General features: G+C 45.1%; 1 protein-coding gene across 6 annotated transcripts in view; it reads left to right on the top strand.

The window, feature by feature from the left end:
• The first annotated feature begins 2,397 nt into the window (after positions 1-2,397).
• Positions 2,398-14,187, top strand: part of Mapkbp1 (mitogen-activated protein kinase binding protein 1) — a 55,813-nt gene continuing 44,023 nt past the window's right edge. For 4 of the 6 annotated variants that reach the window (XM_029474037.2, XM_021152522.3, XM_029474036.2 and 1 more), the window contains exon 1: positions 2,414-3,155. In XM_029474037.2, coding sequence (XP_029329897.1) covers positions 3,039-3,155 — 117 coding nt within the window. In that variant the 5' untranslated portion in view covers positions 2,414-3,038. Of the gene's footprint in view, positions 3,156-14,187 lie in introns of all 6 variants that reach the window. The other 2 variants (XM_085834547.1, XM_029474035.2) reach the window with 2 other exon arrangements.

Here is a 14,187-nt window from a genome sequence, read left to right as displayed (position 1 = left end):
AACACCAGGTGGTGGCATTTGTTAGCAGTGTACAGCAGCTTTGTGAGTAGGTCAAATCGCAGATTATTAATGGTGCCGAGTTAATATAGTTAGAGGTGATCATTCCTGTCTTCGGGTCTAGGCGGTAAAATTGGAAGTCCCATTTTAGTTTCCTAAAATCTATAATATGTGGCTTTAGGCCTCCAGTTGCTGTTGACATTTGTATTCAATACATAGCTATATATTACACAAGTACCTTCCAGTTTGAACACGGATTGTGCAAGTACCACTAAACCTTTTTTTGTTTTGTTTTTTCTGTATATCCCTGGCTGTCCTGGAACTCACTTTGTACACCAGGCTGGCCTCGAACTCAGAAATCCGCCTGCCTCTGCCTCCCAAGTGCTGGGATTAAAGGCGTGCGCCACCACCGCCCGGCCACTAAACCATTTTTTTAAGGATCCTTCCTTCCCTCTAACTAATCTACCATTTTCCTCAGCAGTTCCCACGGTCTGGAATGGGGGACATGTCAGTGTACTGTTCTACTTGGGTACAGGCCTTTTGGCTTAAGCTAGTCTTTTCAGAAGGCAGTTTTATTTTATTTTTTTAAAGAAATTATGTGTTCGAGTGTTTTGCTTGGTGCCTATGATGGAGGCCAAAAGAGGGAGACAAATCCCTGGGAACTGTTGTGATATGCCATAAGGGTGCTGGTAAATTAAACCTGAGTCTTATGCAAAAGAAGCCAGCGCTCTTAATCACCAATCCATCTGTCCAGCACTCCTTAACCCCCAAGGTAATTTCTTGAAGTAGTAGCTAGGTGAAAAATTCTAGCCAACTTACAAATCTATGAAGCACGAGTATGTGGTATTTCCCCTATCTCCATAAACTAGAACAAAACAAAACAAAACAAAACAAACCTGATAGCAGCAAACTTTGACATCGGTGTCAGCCCTAGGGGTGTTTGCAATTTTTTTTAATTTTTAATATTTTTATTACATATTTTCCTCAGTTACATTTCCAATGCTATCCCAAAAGTCCCCCATAGCGCCCCCCACTTCCCTACCCACCCATTCCCATTCTTTTGGCCCTGGCATTCCCCTATATTGGGGCATATAAAGTTTGCAAGTCCAATGGGCCTCTCTTTCCATTGATGGCCGACTAGACCATCTTTCCATACATATGCAGCTAGAGACAAGAGCTCCGGGGTTCTGGTTAGTACATCATGTTGTTCCAACAATAGGGTTGCAGATCCCTTTAGCTCCTTGGGTACTTTCTCTAGCTTCTCCATTGGGAGCCCTGTGATACATCCAATAGCTGACTGTGAACATCCACTCCTGTGTTTGCTAGGCCCCGGCATCGTCTCACAAGAGACAGCTATATTTGGGTCCTTTCAGCAAAATCTTGCTAGTGTATGCAATGGTGTCAGCGTTTAGAAGCTGCTTATGGGATGGATCCCTGGATACGGCAGTCTCTAAATGGTCCATCCTTTCATCACAGCTACGAACTTTGTCTCTGTAACTCCTTCCCTGGGTGTTTTGTTCCCAATTCTAAGAAGGGGCACAGTGTCCACACTTTGGTCTTCATTCTTCTTGAGTTTCATGCGTTTAGCAAATTGTATCTTATATCTTGGGTATCCTAAGTTTTGGGCTAATATCCACTTATCAGTGAATACATATTGTGTGAGTTCTTTTGTGATTGTGTTACTTCACTCAAGATGATGCCCCAATTTTTGAAAAGACAGAAAAGATCTGGAGTAGCAAAAATACTGTTAATGCTGTTAACAGTATTTCTTGTTAAATGCTATAAGGACGTTGGCAGCTAAGGAAATGATGGATTATATCATGGGTGTCTTTTCTGTTCACAAACTACCTAAGGCTCAATTTTGAGGCTTGAGTCTTCCATCACTGATAGATTAAGTTCAAAAATGTGTAAATTGAGTTACTATGCGTGAGTCACTGTGTTAGGCTGGCCGTAATCAGAAACGATTCCAACTGCGTTAAATCCCAGCACTTGGAATGGAAAGGAGTTCTTTTGGCAGCATCCCAACCCTTTTTTTTTTTTTTTTTTTTTTTATGAGTTAGGAATTAAATTTCAGCCGTAATCTCCTAGGCCCACCAAATATCAACCTTAGGCCTGGAGGCGTGGTTCTCAAAGTTCTCTAGAGGACCATGCCTGATAATACCGTAAAAGGCCAGGTTCTCTCAATTCTAAAGCAATATTACGTTGACCTTCCTTTAGGAGCGGTACCCACAATTATACTGTGCAGAATCCGAGACCTCTGTGTTCATGGTTCATTCCTTGGTTCCGCCCCCATAGGCATCAGTCGTCCAATCGGGAACCAATCTGCCACAGACCGCACCCCCTTTACTAGGCCCCGCCCTCCCAGCGCAGCTGGGCCCAGGCTCTAGTTCGCGTTTTGAGCCGCTGGTGCCACCATAGCTACTGTTGCGGCGGCGGAGCTGAAGCTGTCGATCGCGATGCCGAAGGGCGCTGTGAGCTGGGCCCCAGCGAACGGGGGCGCTGACGAGTAGTAGGGTTTCTGAAGTGGGCAGTGGGTGTGGGGGGCTAAAACGGAGCTCCCAAGACTGGGGTGCGGGAAGGGAGGTTCTCGCATCCGATCGGGCCAGCGTGAGCCCGGCGGCCAGCGCGGTGCTTCGGCCCCTTGCCCAGTGGCTTCGGAGGCCTCCTCCCTTGGACACCTCAGTTACCATGGGAACACTTGGGCTGTAACCGGCGCCAGACTGGTCACTAGCCCATCCCATTCTTCAGTTAAACGCCTCTGGCAGGTGTGGGCCTGACATTTCTTCACTCCAGGGGTCGTCCTCCCCTTGTAAAAAAATCTAGCAGGCTAGGGTGGGGATGGGGAGTGGGAAAGCACAGGGCAATGCCCAGAGTAAGAGTTGGTGACAAGCAGAAGACACCTACTGTGATGATAAGGTTGCTTCTGCCATCTCAGGCCAGTGAAAGTGCATATCCGAAGGCTGTGTTGAACGAGAAGGCAGTACCGCTGTTGAGACAAGTCCAAAGGCTAGGCCAGGGACTGTCCTTAGGGGCTCCTCGTTATGATGGCTGGAGAAGGGTCAACCATTACTAGCCGCATCAAGAACTTGCTGCGGTCTCCATCCATCAAATTACGCAGAAGTAAAGCAGGAAACCGGAGAGAGGACCTCAGCTCCAAGGTGAGTCCTGTTGGGAGCCACCTCTTACCTACTCTGTCTTCTCCTGCACTTCGTTCCTTTTTTTACCTTTCTCTTTCTTGAGGGGCAAGGAGGGGGTGGGAGAATAAAATTTCTCTGTTGGCTTTAAAAGATCATATACGCTTATCTTTGACGACCTGATTTGAAGTTGGAAGAACAGCAGGCGTGGGTGGGCATGCTGAGACGCAGCCATGGCTTGAAGAAGGGCATAGGAAGGCAAACTGGGTTTAACAGGGCCTCAGTTTAAACTAAGTGTGTGCTTGGGAAACAAGTTGACATTTTATGACTCAGTTTCTCTTCTTAGAAGAGGACAGTGAGATCACATATTCTGTAAAGGACCTAGCTGTGACTAATGTGTTAGTGTAACAGTTGGGGTTATAATGCCAGGCTGTCCTAGCAAAAAGAAATATACTAATACACTTCATCTAAGAGAGCAAAACAATTTTTTGACAAGCTTGGTGATGCATGCCTGTAATCCCAGCACTAGGGAGTCAGAAGCAAGTTCAGCCTGGTCTATATAACAATTTCCAGGGGGAGCCAAGGCTACATAGTGATACCCTGTCATGTTCAAAGATGTAGAAGATTGAGCTGGCAAGATTGGACTGGTAGAGACCTTTGCCAACAAGCCTGATCTGATTTTGATTCCTTGGACCCACATGGTGGAAGGAGTAAACCAACTCCTGGAAGCAGTTCTCTGATCTCCACATGTGCAGGGGAAGAAATAAATGTAAAATGGTTTATCTCGTTAAGATACTTAAGTTGCTGGGCTGGAGAGGTGGCTCAGTGGTTAAGAGCATTGGGTGCTCTACCAGAGGTCCTGAGTTCAATTCCCAGCAACCACATGGTGGCTCACAACCATTTATAATGAGGTCTCATGCCCTCCCTCTTGGCATGCAGGTGTACATGCAGATAGAGCAATCATATCCATAATATAATATAATATAACGATACTTAAGTTGCTTTAACTGGAACTTCTTGGTTTCTCATGATAACGTAAAGGAGCCACGTGTGTGTGCCAGAAAGGCAGCTCTCCTGGTCTGTCCTTGTGGCACTGCTCATTCTGAGCATTGTATGCCAGCATCCTTTTTCTGGGCAGATGTTCATTCATCTTCCATTCTTATACATGTCTGGGATTTGGTCTTTATACTTTTTTTTTATTTGTTTGGTTTTGTTTCAAGGCAGGCTCTTGTTACACAGTCCTGGATGGGTTCGAACTATAAACTCGTGCCACAGCCTTCTGAGTGCTGGGATTGCTGGCATGCCCAGCTCATATTTTATTCAGTTTTGAGACTCCTCACAATTTGGGGCATACAAAAGTAGAATACATTTATTTACAAGATTTCCCTTGAGGGAGTCTTGAGCATTGTTCCCACAGGATCAGATTAGGTTTTATGTCTTCCTAGCAGCCCATAAACATAGTAACTCTATGTGGTACAGGATTGCCAAGGGCACAGTCCTTAGAGACAGCAGCATATTGTTGCTCTACCTTAGCAGAGCAATAATTGGCTTTGGTGGCCCTTTCAAGGATTCTCCCCCCCCCCCCCCTGCCCGAGACAGGGTTTCTCTGTGTAGCCCTGGCTGTCCTGGAACTCACTCTGTAGACCAAGCTGGCCTCAAACTCAGAAATTCGCCTGCCTCTGCCTCCCGAGTGCTGGGATTAAAGTCGTGTGCCACCATGCCCAGCAAGGATTCTTATTAATAATTGTTCCTATTCTCTATAGACAGAAGAATGGGTACTCCAACTTAGAAACTCATAGATAAAACTTTAAAAAAAATTTTTATTTATCATTACATCATGACATGTGGATGCATGCAGCCACACATGTGCCGTGGTGTTGTGGAAGTCAATATGGTGAGCACTTTTGCCTGCCAAGCCATCTTGCTGTCCCTAACAATGTAGCTCAAGCTGCCCTAGAACACCTGAACCTGTCTCTCTCTCCTCAGCATATCCTGCTGTTGTGCCCCACCACAACAGGCACCTTTGCTGTCTCGTGGCAGTGCTATTAGACCAAGTTTCTCTTATCTTTTGGTTCTTTTTCTGGCCAGGACTAGTAAACATAATAGGGTATATTATGGGAATTCAGCTTGTGGTATGAGTACTTACCATGAGTGCTCTAGAATCTGGAAGATGCCAAGGCCATTCTTAAAGACTCGCACATCTGTCATCATTAATGTGTTCTACAAGTTGAGTGCCTATAGGGTGACTAACAGTGAGGAATACAACACTATCCTTGCCACCAAGGAGCTTGTAGCTAATTAGACATGTGAACAAGTAATGACAACTAGATTTGGTAAGTGCTGCCCTAGAAATATGCACTGAGATACTAATGGGATTACAGGGGTGGGGGGCAGAAATTAGGAAAGACTTCACAGAAGAAGGGATATTTGAACTGAGTCCCGAGGTAAACAGTAAAAGGAAGACATCTCTGGCATCACCATTAAACATCCTCGTTCCAAGTAGGAGATTGGTGCTGGCCCTTTTACATGAGGTCAGAAGTGTCTCTGTGCACCTGCCTTTAAACATATTTTTTAAAGATCTATTTATTTAATTTATATGAGTACACTGTAGCTGTCTTCAGACACACCAGAAGAGGGCATCAGATCCCATTACAGGTGGTTGTGAGCCACCATGTGGTTGCTGGGAATTAAACTCAGGACCTCTGGAAGAGCAGTCGATGCTCTTAACCACTGAGCCATCTCTCCAGCCCCATTTTCAGTTTTTTTTTTAAGATTTATTTATTTGTGTATTTTAGATAATATAGGCACTTTGCATGTATATCTGCACACCAGAAGACATCATCTGAAGTTGTGAGTTGCCATGGGGGTGCTGGGAATTGAACTCAGAACCTTGAGAAGAGCAGTGAGAGAGTGCTCTTAACCACTGAGCCATTTCTCCATTTCTCCAGCCCCTGTGTCTTCATGTTCTTCACCCCTTTCACAGCACACTGTGAGGACACTGTAACTAGACAGTGTGTGGGAAAGAAGTACAGGGTTGAGATAGAGGTGTCAGTGCAGATGAATGTGGACGTTCAGAAGAATAAGAGCTGATCAGGAAGAGCTCTGAGCTCTTGAAAAATCAGAACCAGGATTAATGAAATAGAGAGAGCACTGCTTATTCTGGGCTTTTTACTCAGGAGGGACCCATTGAAACATGGTTAAATATGGTTTGAAGCCAAGATGAGAGCCAGCAATAAAAGGTGGGGGGATTAATTATTATAGGGAAATTAGATAAGCAATGAGATTTTATCAAGCCTTTTCACAGGAAAGGGGGTTTCTATATAGAGTAAATTGGAGAAGACTGGTTTGAGATTTGATGCCAGGTCTGCAGATACTGAAAGAACTTGAAGCTCTCCGTTGTAAGTGACTTTCAAGCCCAAATCCTGTACATTTGGTGTGCCCTCCTCTCATCTCAGCTGAGCTGCGTTTTCTTCAGGAAAGAAATGTGTGTGCTCCTGGTAGCTAATCCTCTCTCTCCCCCCTGTTCCTAAAGCTTTTGAAGACTTTTGCATAGATGCAACTTGAGTTGTTCTATTTTTACAAAGGACAGAAATGGACTAAGGCTGAGCCGGCAAGATTGAAGTTAGCAACACAAAAGGATTGCCTGTGCTAAAGGGTCCTTTTAAAAACCATCTTTCCTAGTCTCTATTAACCTGCCGTGAGTTATATTATTCTCTCTGATAACACCAGGCATGGCGGTTTTCTTGTAGCCCAGTTTTATGATTGCACAGCTCTTCTTGTTCTCTCCTGTATGATTACATGGGCTTACTCTGGGCCTTTTAATATACGGTAGCTCTAAGAAGGGTGTGTAGGTAGGTTTCATGAAGGAGCAAAGACTGCAATAATCTGATCAGCCTTTGCTTAGGTTTTGAGCCCAGATATTAGTATAGAAAAGCCTTTTCTGCCTTTTTGTTAGAGGGAGCTGTATTTATTTTCAAAGCCTTTGTGAATCAAAGACTAATTTGGTGCTGACTGCCTGGGAGAGCGGTTAGTAGGGCCTCAGATTATTAACATTTTAAAAATAAGTATTCTGTGGCCTGGGGATGCAGCTCAGTTGGTAGAGTGCTTGCCTAACATGCATGACACCATGGATCCCATCCCCCGTCCCCCGCACATATAAACCAAACAAAGCAGCACACACCCAACGTCCCAGCACATGGACAGTTGACACCAGTCTGGATTATATGAGATTCCATCTCAAAAATAGAGGGAAAAGAACCCTTTTCTCAGGAGCCCTTCTCACTGTGTGGAGGCAGAGCCCCATGGAGTGGAGTTTGGTAGCTGGGTGTGTATTAAGTTCTGTCAGAAGCCCACCGTCTGTTAGGAACCTCTGGCCTAAGTTGCTTTTATATCCCAGTCCAGCAGGCCAGCCTGAGACAATATGCTCTTTTCCATCAATAGTTTTGTATTCTTGTCTGTCTTCTAGACTCATAGCTGCACAGAATGTGCTGTGTGTATCTACCAGAATTGCACTGCTGTGAGGTCAGACCTATGGAGTCAGTTGTTGTCTTACAAAGACAGTTCCCAGGAGTTTCCCTTGCCATCAGGAGCAGGAAACTAGATGATACCATCTGATGAGCCCAGGCCAACTTTATGTCTCACCATTCCAGGAACAGCTCACTTTGGGACACCTAGGAATGAACAGATCTCATTGTTTGATATATACTTTCTAAACTCTCCACTTGGGACAGATGAACAAGAATAGAGGTCCAGGGCCAGTAGCTGAGCCTCATCCCTAAACCCCTTAAACTCTGCCCTCTTGCCTCGGCCTCCCCAGAGCTAGGATTGTTGGCGTATGCCACCTTGCCTGGTGTGATGTGTTCTGTGTTACAGCTTATGGAGTGTCTTGAAATCCTTAGATGGGGTGAGCAGTGCTGCCCTCCTGGCTTGGAGCATCTTCCTTCCGTGCCACCAGCCTTTGAAGTGATTCTCCTCACCTCTGCCCTGTTGTCTGAAAATATCATGGCCTCTTCAGAGTCTGAGTTGTCTCCAGGGGCTCTGCCCATCTCCTTGGCCACACTCTCTCCAGAGTCCCTCCCTCGCTTTTGGCCACATTATCATGTTGTATCAGCCTTTGGTATTTTTTTCAATGCCAGGATTAAGTCCAGAGGCTAGACAAACACTCTACCACCACACTATATAGTGTCCCCAAGCCCTCCCTCAACCCCACTGGATACTAAGTTCCTACCAAGTAGACCTTGGAATTCTCTCCCTTCACTTCCATTTGTCTCCTGTGTGTTCTCATTTCTTGATGAATGAGGAAACACAGGTAGATGTGAGGCTTCTGCCTGATTCTCTGCCATCCCCAACCCCTTGACTCTCCAGCTGGGCTGGGAACTGTTATCACTGCCCCTCAGAGAGCAGTCCAGGGCTTGAAATCTAGAAGTGTTTATTTAAACTAAGCTTCTCTGTGAACATCGACTATCAAACTGTCCTTAGAGTATCTGTTGGTTTTACTTCATGTTTAGTGTTGTTAGGGGGAAAAGCTACAGTGTTTTCAATAGGCTTTGTTATGTTAGACCTCTGTTTGCATTGCTACAAGCTAAGCCTCCTAGTTCTCCTTCAGTGCAGAGCAGAGTTTTCTGCCTGCCTCCTTTGCACAGCACTTCCCCAGCTCTCACCCAGTGTAGGCCCAGGCTAACCCACCTTCTTTGGTGTTTACTGTTCTACTGCTGTGAGAATTCCCTCCCTAGGGAGACATCAACTGCACCTACTCCTTCCTTATAAAGTTCCAGTGACAAAGCAAAGTCACATTTCATCAGAGTTGACCCTGGGGAGCTTATTGTGCTTGCTACAGAGCATGGGGAGGGGGTGGCAGGAGTTTGAGGGACCCTAGAGTGGCCATACTGGAAAGTTGTCACGGGATATGCATCCTTCATCAGCTTGTATGTGTCAGCTCCTCTCCAGACACTCTGATAGCGTAGTGCACATGCAGTCAGGGCAGTCACATGAAAGTGTCTGGGAGGCAGAGGGAGGGGAGCAGCCAGAATCTCGGGGAAGGTACAATGACTAACCCTCTACCCTTCTGGGAGAGGACGTCAGCAGACAGTTTGGTGGTGGTCTCTTGAAATCATGGCTGCTGGGATGAGGATGGCAGCTGTTCTGCTTGGCTTTGCCTTCTTTATTTTTCTTTTCTTTTTTTTTTTTTTTTTGGTTTTTCAAGACAGGGTTTCTCTGTGTAGCCCTGGCTGTCCTGGCACTCACTTCGTAGACCAGGCTGGCCTTGAACTCAGAAATCCGCCTGCCTCTGCCTCCCGAGTGCTGGGATTAAAGGCATGCGCCACCACGCCCGGCTCTTCTTTATTTTTCTTAAGACGAGAACTTCTTCTGTAGGCCAGGCTAGCCATGGTAGTTCTCCTGCCTCAGCCCTGCCTCCCAATGCTGGGATCAGAGGCTTGTGCCACTCTCACTCTTAACTTCTGTTATCTCCTACTTAAAATTTAAAAATGAAAGGGAGCAGGGATTAAGGGAGAATAGAAGTGAGCATGACAGTCACTTTTATGTATTCTGTACCCATCCCAAGGGAATCTCCCATTTTCAGAAGAACATCTAGAACTTGGATAGCCAGTGTATAGTGTACAGGTTGGAGAAGGTGGGGTTTGTTTGTTTTTTAAATGATTTATTTTTATTTTATATGAATTGGTGTTTTTCCAGCATAAATATCTATCTGAGGTGTTGGATTCTTAGGATTTGAAGTTTTAAGTGTTGAGACTTTTTCACATCCTTCCTTACTCTGCCCTTGTAACAACAAGCCCGTATAGTGCTGCTTTTGGGTTTTCTTTGTCTATTTCTTTCTCTTTCTCTTTTTCTTTTTCTTTTACTTTTTTTTTTTTTTGACAAATCCTTGCTGAATATTGCAGGCTGGGTTCAAACTCACAGCCCTTCCTTCTGCTGCCTTAGCCTGCTGTGTGCTGGTGGTAGGAGAGTCTCACCACACCAGTTGTGTTCATTACCTCATACCCAGGTTCTGAAGGACACTTAGTAGGGCTCACAGAGCAGTCTCCTCTTAGAGTGCCTGGGAGTACATTTTACTCCCTCTCACTGCAACCGAAGAAGTGTGTAGGGCTTTTTCCTAGTCTGTAAAACAAGCATTTGTCAAAGACTAGATTTTTTTTAAAGATTTATTTATTATTATACATAAGTACACTGTAGCTGTCTTCAGACACCAGAAGAAGGTGTCAGATCTCCTTACGGGTAGTTGTGAGCCACCATGTGGTTGCTGGGATTTGAACTCAGGACCTTTGGAAGAGCAGTCAGGTGCTCTTACCCGCTGAGCCATCTCGCCAGCCCCAAAGACTAGATTTGAAGCTCACATGTCTCATCCTCCCCTAGCACTAAAATGAGGCTGAAGATGCTTTCTCTCCTTTCTTTTTCGTTCATAGTTGAAATTTAAATTTACTTGAAAGTCTTGGCACACTTAGTGCAGTCATATGGCTGATAATCACCCCCCCACACACACACATACACCCACACTTTGTCAAATGCTCTTTTAGAGGCTTCGTGAGAAGAGAGGTTGGTGTTCTTTGGAAATGTTGCTTTTTTATTGGTGCTCCGGATGGAATCTAAGGCCTTGGTCTAATAAACTGAGCTGTCCTGGGAGCCAGCCTCCCCTGTGGTTGGGGTGTGAGCACTCCTTTTCCTTGATGAGGTGTTACCATCTCACCATCTGAGAGCTGCCTCACTTCAGCAGTGCTCGCCCCATCTCCTTATATGTTCGCCTGGTCCCTTAGAGGTGCTGGCATGTAACAGAAACACAACTTCTACAAATACAGGAAATGCAACATGTAGAAGAGTTTATGAAGCATAATGGTATCATGAATAATTGCTTCTACCATACATGCTGGAAACTGATGACAGTTCAGATGGATACTAGGTAGCTGGGCTGGAGTTCAAACCTTGACTTACATCGTTCCAAAGCCCAAATGTAACCATGATTCTGTATCCCTCCCAAGGGAATCTTCATCTTCAAAAGAACGTCTAGAATTTCCATAGCCCGTGTACAATGTACAGGTTGCAGAAGGTGAGGTTTGGTTTTTTAAAATGATTTATTTTTGTTTTATTTGAATTGGTGTTTTTTCAGCATAAATATCCGTGTGAGGGTGTTGGACCCCCTGAAGCTGGATTTACAGACAGCTGTGAGCTGCTGTGTAGGTGCTGGGAATTGAACCTGGGTCCTCTGGAAGAACAACCAGTGCTCTTAACTGCTGAGCTATCTTTCCAGCCCATTGGTGGAGGGGATGTGTTGTTTCATTTTATTTTTGTTCTGTTTTGTTTTAGATACACATTTTTATCAGAGTTTGGTGGGGTGGCGCAGATCTGTAATCCCGGCACTTGGGAAGTGGGGGTGGACAGGAAGTAGGGAGTTCAAGACCATCCTGTCTTCAAGACCAGAGAGAATCCAGCCTGGGCTACACAGTCCTCAATCTCAGAAACAAAACCCAAACGATTGTGACCACAGGCACACTCACCCTTTCCCATCCCTTCCCTAGAAAGATCAGTGGAAAGAATTCCTCCATGGCCGGCTTTAGACCCATGTCTAGCAACCTCTGCCTGTCTGTAGTCTTGCTTTTCCTCTCCCCCTGGTGCTTTCCTGACTCCCTCCCCACAGCTTGCCATGGAATATGTTAGGAAGCGTTTAACTTGTGGGTCTGTGGGTAATTGAAGGTCAAGTTGTGGCAGCTGTGTGGTTCCAGATGCCCATGAGCCAGAGCAATTGATGCCGCTTTTAGAATTAGTGGGAAGCAGAAACTGCCAGATGCCTTGGTCATCTCTAGGCATCAGGGATGGCTGCATTTTCATCTGAGGTATTGTTGGGCAAGCTGATTGAGTCTCTTCTGTTCTTGAGGAGGGCCTAGTGTAATGCTAGGTCTTTCCCTCCAGCTGGGCCTATTTGTTGCTTTAGCCTATAACCAATCTTGTTTTTTAAATCATGGAGAATGCTGAGTGAAATCTTTATTTTTGTAAAACAAAGCAGAGCTACCCCACATGCACCATGCCTGAGAGATGACAGGACTCCATGAACTTGAACGACAGAAATGAGGTCAGCTGTTCACCTGACTCCCTTTATCTGTGTGGCTCCAGGGTTATAAGTTTCCTCTAGTAGATGTCTGCCCTTACCTGACCTCAGGTCTGTATGGTTTTGATTTCTTCTCTCAAGTAGGAAAGTGTGACCTGTAAGTACAAAAACATGGGTCTCAAGGCATGCTCCCCTGAATTGCTTACACCCAGGACCCACTTCCTTGGGCCACACTTTGAGTTAGCAGGCTGCTGGGGCAGTGAGTGGGTAGGGAAAGGGAAATCACATACACACACACACACACACACACACACACACACACACTCACACATACACACACCACCTTCCTCACTTCAGAGGGAACTGGTTAGTGTCTTATTTGTAAAATTGGATCCTGGTGCATTCCAGAGCTGTGGTGAGGCTTAAATGAGATTTAGTGACCATCAAAAAGTGGTGTAAGGCCCAAACAGCTTCACAGTTGTAAGGGATGGCTAATATTAACAGAGCACAAGGATTTGTGTACTATCAAGGAACGTTTTCCTAACTTGCTGGTGAGCTTTAGTTTCTAGTTTCCATTTGTGAGAAGTCCCTATTTGCAGGCTCAACATCTTTTGTTCCACATCCTTAATACCTTTTCCTTGCCAATGATCTAACTTGTATCAGTGGTGGCGCACGCCTCTAATCCCAGCACTTGGGAGGCAGAGGCAGGTGGATTTCTGAGTTCAAGGCCAGCCTGGTCTACAAAGTGAGTTCCAGGACAGCCAGGGCTATACAGAGAAATCCTGTCTCAAAAAGCAAAAAAACCAAAAAAACAAAAACAAAGAAAGAATGCTAACCGAAAGGAAGGATTAGTAATGGTCTCTCTCTCTCTCTCTCTCTCTCTCTCTCTCTCTCTCTCTCTCTCTCTCTCTCGTGTGTGTGTGTGTGTGTGTGTGTGTGTGTGGTATATATGCATATGCGTGCACACATGTTCACACTTGGAACCCTGAGAAGTCAGCTGTCCTGCACCATCACCTCTGCCTTATTCCCCTCAGTAACAACATCACTGAGCCTGGATTCAGACCAGTGACCAGAAGCTCCAGTGTCTACCCTTTATCCACTTGGTGCCGTAGTTATAGGATCATACCAACCTTTCCCATGGATGCTGCTGATGTGAACGCAGGTCCTCATGCTGTACAGCAGGCATTCTTTCCCATGGAGCCATCACTTCAGCTCACCATGTACTTTTTGATACTAACGACATTATAATTTATTTCAGGGCTATAGCAGTGAGTTTGTTGCAATTAAAAGTCAAAATAGGAGCCAGAGAGATGGTTCCATGGTTAAGAACACTGGCTGTTCTTCCAAAAGACTTGGGTTCAATTCCCAGGATCTACATGCAGTTCACAACCATCTGAATAATGCCAAAGGTTCCAGGGGATCTGACACCCAGCTCTAGCCTCTTTGGACACATAGACATGCATATGGTACACAGACATATATGCAGGCAACACACACATATAAAGTAAGTCAGACTAGTGAACCTTCAGGGGTGTGATGACCCCAATTTTCTATGTTAGATCAAAAGCTATTGGGTTTATATGAGTATGTTTTCTTATAGCAATGCCTTCCATAAAGTAGAGAAATCATTTTCCTTTGGAGAGGCTAATTCATTTGTATTGAAGTTTCAGTCTAAGAATTTAAACTCAGTGTGAAAATATATTAATGTTATAACCCACTGAGCTTCTAATTGTGACTGCAGTGAAATTTTTATGTAAACAGTTTAGTCGAGCTGATCTTTTGATGCATCCCTGGAGTCCCAGTAATTATAAGACTTAGGCAGGAGGATAAAGAGTTCAAGGCCAGCCTAGACTCAGGAAGATCTTGTCACAAAACAGATGGACAGCAACAAAGAGAAAGAAAGTAGTGTGTGTGTGTATGTGTGTGTGTGTGTGTGTGTGTGTAAACCTCACTAAATCTATATGAAGATTTGAGGGAATAGATACAGTCATACCTAACTGA

Source organism: Mus caroli, unplaced genomic scaffold (assembly GCF_978045245.1).
Source record: "Mus caroli unplaced genomic scaffold, Mus_caroli_1 scaffold_2, whole genome shotgun sequence".
Taxonomy (NCBI): Eukaryota; Metazoa; Chordata; class Mammalia; order Rodentia; family Muridae; genus Mus; species Mus caroli.
Note: the sequence above shows the minus strand (reverse complement) of the source record. Positions and strands in the feature narration are given on the sequence as shown.